This window comes from Monopterus albus, unplaced genomic scaffold (genome assembly GCF_001952655.1).
Source record: "Monopterus albus unplaced genomic scaffold, M_albus_1.0 scaffold164.1, whole genome shotgun sequence".
NCBI classification, from domain to species: domain Eukaryota; kingdom Metazoa; phylum Chordata; class Actinopteri; order Synbranchiformes; family Synbranchidae; genus Monopterus; species Monopterus albus.
The window spans coordinates 722,898-726,404 of NW_018128044.1; the positions used below are offsets into that span (position 1 = coordinate 722,898).

Consider the following 3,507-nt stretch of genomic DNA (forward strand, 5'->3'; position numbering starts at 1 on the left):
TGTGGTACTCAAAAAGAGATGCCTTTCTAGATGCATTAGTAATCATAGTACTTTTTTACAGCACTTTAAAATAGCTTTTACAAACGTAAGATGTGAGTATTTAAAGGGAGGGTGACAGAGAACAGAGCAGCTCTGATACCAAACAATGGTCACGACTTTGTAGAGGAAAAGCCTCTAACATAAACTTCTGAATTTGCATTAATATCCTCTCCTTTCTACTAAGGATGGAGGAAAACAGACTACCTACTTCCAAAATGTGTCAAGCAGCATTTCTTTCATTAAAGACAAGAGAGCTGAGCTTAGTTTTGTTTGAGTGGCAGAAGAAGACAGTCCCTTTGCTTTGCCCAGTGCAGAAGCTTTAGTATTAAGACATTATTAGACAGACGCATCTCCTGTGCAGAAGCCGAGTTAAGACTTCTTTGGACAGTGTGAAGATGAGTCTGTATTGAGGACCTCGATCATGGTTCTGGTGGACGGGAAGGTCTCTGCTACAGACGGAAGACTCTGGTACCAGCTGGGTAAACTGTGGCGAGAGAAACGTTACAGACAAGCGTCTCTGTGAAGCAGAGGAATATCTGAGTCGACGATCTAAACAGCAGCAGAGGAACATTCTCACCTCTTGAGATTCATCCAGCTCCTTGCTGTTTTACTGAAGTTGTCCGGGCTGGGTGTGGTCATGGCTTCAAAATCCACCAGCTGAATCAACAACAAACAGCTCAGAGGACAAACTACATGTATTTCACTCCCTTTGAGGCAATGTACACACATACAGTTACATTTAAAAACACTTTATAAATCTCTCTTTGCTGCTTTTGGCATCTTCCCTTTAGAATAAATAAATCCAGGGTTCCTGCTCCTGCTTTGTACTGTAGCCTCACACAAACAAACCTTTTGTGTAATGGATTGCTTTACAGGCACAGTCAGGCATTTTGCAGCAAAAAGAATCATCTCATTCTCAGTTTTGTATTCATGTTATTTTCCTTGAGCAAAGGAGATTATACTTCTGCGAGAAATCTATAGCACTGATCTTTATTAGTGGATGTAGCTCACTGTTCACCTGCAGCCTTTATATGGATCTGTTAGCATTTGGTGTCGTGTTGGAAATGTTACAGACAAATGGTGAAGTCACACCTTGAAATATTTCAGTTGAGAATGTTTTTTATAAAATGTCTCTCATTCAGGCACGAGACCAACACATAAAAGTGCCAGAACCTTTATGTAAAGACATGCACATCTGTAAGGAATGTTACCTTTCCTTTAGGGATCCGATCGATGACCTCTTTCCCAGTGGCCATCAGGGCCCCCATCACGACGGAGTAGGCCACCACACTGAGGGAAAGCAGATCAGAGAAACATTACACACTGCTATTAAAACAACAGCTCAACCTTGTACTGCTCTTCTCTTATTTTTAAGTCAAACTAGGACATTTTTAAGAACTTTTCAGACATCACTGTAGAGGAAAGGCTTTCACATTAAGTATGAAACATATTTGACTAGAATTACCTGAAATCCACAAAGTCTGAGAATCACAGACCATAAATATGGATTTCTCATTATGCTGCTAAATTGAAATGGTATTTTCCAGTAATGATTTTCACATAGTTTTTTCTGTCTGCGTTTTGATGTCTACTGGTTTTAAATGTTAAGATTTTTCAGGAAGAGTTCCTGAGAATCTAAACAAAAACTGAAATGACAAGTACTAGCGCATCACTTCACACAAACCCACTGGCAGTGGAGATGACAGTGGACTTCAGGAAGAACATTCCTTTGTCTCTTTGCATTGTTTATTTTGTTATACTACACAGCCGTATGTTGGTATATTGTTTACTTGGCCCTTGTTGCTGCCTTGCATGGGGATATGTACATACACATTGAGTGCTGCTGCACCAGAGTCAAATTCCTTGTGTTCAACACACCTGGCCAATAAAGCCAATTCTGATTCTGACTCTCATTAGTTATTCACCCGTGGAAATATTTAACATTATGCCTTGAGGCTGTGTCAGCGTAGAAATTACCTGGATCCTCTGGAGAGAGGCATGAGGTTGCAGAAGTAATAAACCAAGGAGAGGATCAGGTTGCACGCAGCATCTGCATCCTGAGAGAACAGAGATCATCACAACCATCAAAAACTGGCCTGGCGTGAGACTTTCTAGTCCTTTATCTATTAACTGTCTTCACTGTGCATTGTCTGTTTTCAGCAGACCTAACTGAAAGAAGAGGGATGTTCATAATGTTGCACAATGAAAAGCCTTGTCTTACTGCCACAGCAACAGGGGCACTGTTGGGTTATCAGTATAAATCAAGAACCAACACAAGGCTGGCTGGAACACTGGCTCTTCATTACATCAGAGTTCTTCTGTCATATTTCTCTGAAGTCTAAAAGTCTGTTTTTCATTGCAGTTCAGAGAATCTACAGCGATTAATGTGCAAAACCAGCAGGAAAACACATTTGTTAAATCCCTGTGAAGTGATATATTTCTAAAATGATTGTAACAGTCTCATGAGAATTTCCTAAATTTGCTGAGTTTGGCTATCTAGTAAACTGAAATCTGTCATATTCCCGCTGGGGGCCAGGGAGGAAGGGTGGGGAATGAAAAGATTGCAAAACATGTTGATTGTTGTCAGGTGCAGAGGGGAAGCTGCGTGACTGCTGCGCTGACTGACGAGCTGAAAAAAGATGAAATATTTAACATGTGTTCAACAGTTGGTTGTTGAACCCAGGTCAGTTTTTTTGTATTTTTCTGTTTATATCTCCTGCTGCAATTACCAGCAGGGAACTGGGTAATTTAAAGGGTCAGTTTACCCAAATGAAAAGAACTGTGGCAGCAAACTGATCTTGTTCATTGTAGGCTTCAACAACAACAACAAAAGGCAGTACGCTGCCTGATCGGGGACTCAACTATCAAATACACCATCCTACTCAGGATTAATAAAAGGGTAAAAAGTCTGCAACATTGTTTTGTCTCATCTGCCAAATCACTGCATTGTACATGTTGCTGCTTTCTACTATCAATGGAGCACCACAGCTTCCAGTGAACTGCAGAGATCAGTCTTACCCCCAGCTCAGTGGAAAGCATTAAAGCCTTTCCTTTGGTGGTGAGGTCTTTGTAGATGGACTCTATTTCTGACTGGTACTGCTGCGTCCGCTCCTCTGTGGTCTGGGTCTCTACTGAGAACAACATGTTGCCCACCCTAAAATGTAGAAAACAGTTTAAAGTGGGAATTATTTTATGATGAGATGAAAGAAATAAAGTCCATACCTGCCAACATTTATAGATGTCAGTGTCCTTTAAATCTTTATACCACCACTCCACATACTAAATTTCTAATTTAACTAAGCTCAGAGGAAGTGTGATTTTATTCCGACATTTTACTGACAAAATATCAGTTATCAACTTTGCTAGTTTAATAACCCAAGTTCATATTGTCTCTGTTAAACAAAACTATCAGTTCTACTGCAGAAAGAGGACTAACGGCAGACCACACCTGTCACCTGTGATGGTGAC

At 40.5% G+C, this 3,507-nt stretch overlaps 1 protein-coding gene across 3 annotated transcripts in view; it reads right to left on the minus strand.

The window, feature by feature from the left end:
- Positions 1 to 343: 343 nt before the first annotated feature.
- The window catches only part of ttc13 (tetratricopeptide repeat domain 13), a 13,376-nt gene continuing 10,212 nt past the window's right edge, over positions 344 to 3,507 (minus strand). For all 3 annotated transcript variants that reach the window (XM_020615398.1, XM_020615397.1, XM_020615399.1), the window contains exons 18-23: positions 3,488 to 3,507; positions 3,058 to 3,193; positions 2,017 to 2,096; positions 1,251 to 1,329; positions 617 to 696; positions 344 to 523 (exon numbers count right to left, since the gene is read on the minus strand). The exon at positions 3,488 to 3,507 is cut by the window's right edge. In XM_020615398.1, coding sequence (XP_020471054.1) covers positions 409 to 523; positions 617 to 696; positions 1,251 to 1,329; positions 2,017 to 2,096; positions 3,058 to 3,193; positions 3,488 to 3,507 — 510 coding nt within the window. In that variant the 3' untranslated portion in view covers positions 344 to 408. The remainder of the gene's footprint in view (positions 524 to 616; positions 697 to 1,250; positions 1,330 to 2,016; positions 2,097 to 3,057; positions 3,194 to 3,487) is intronic.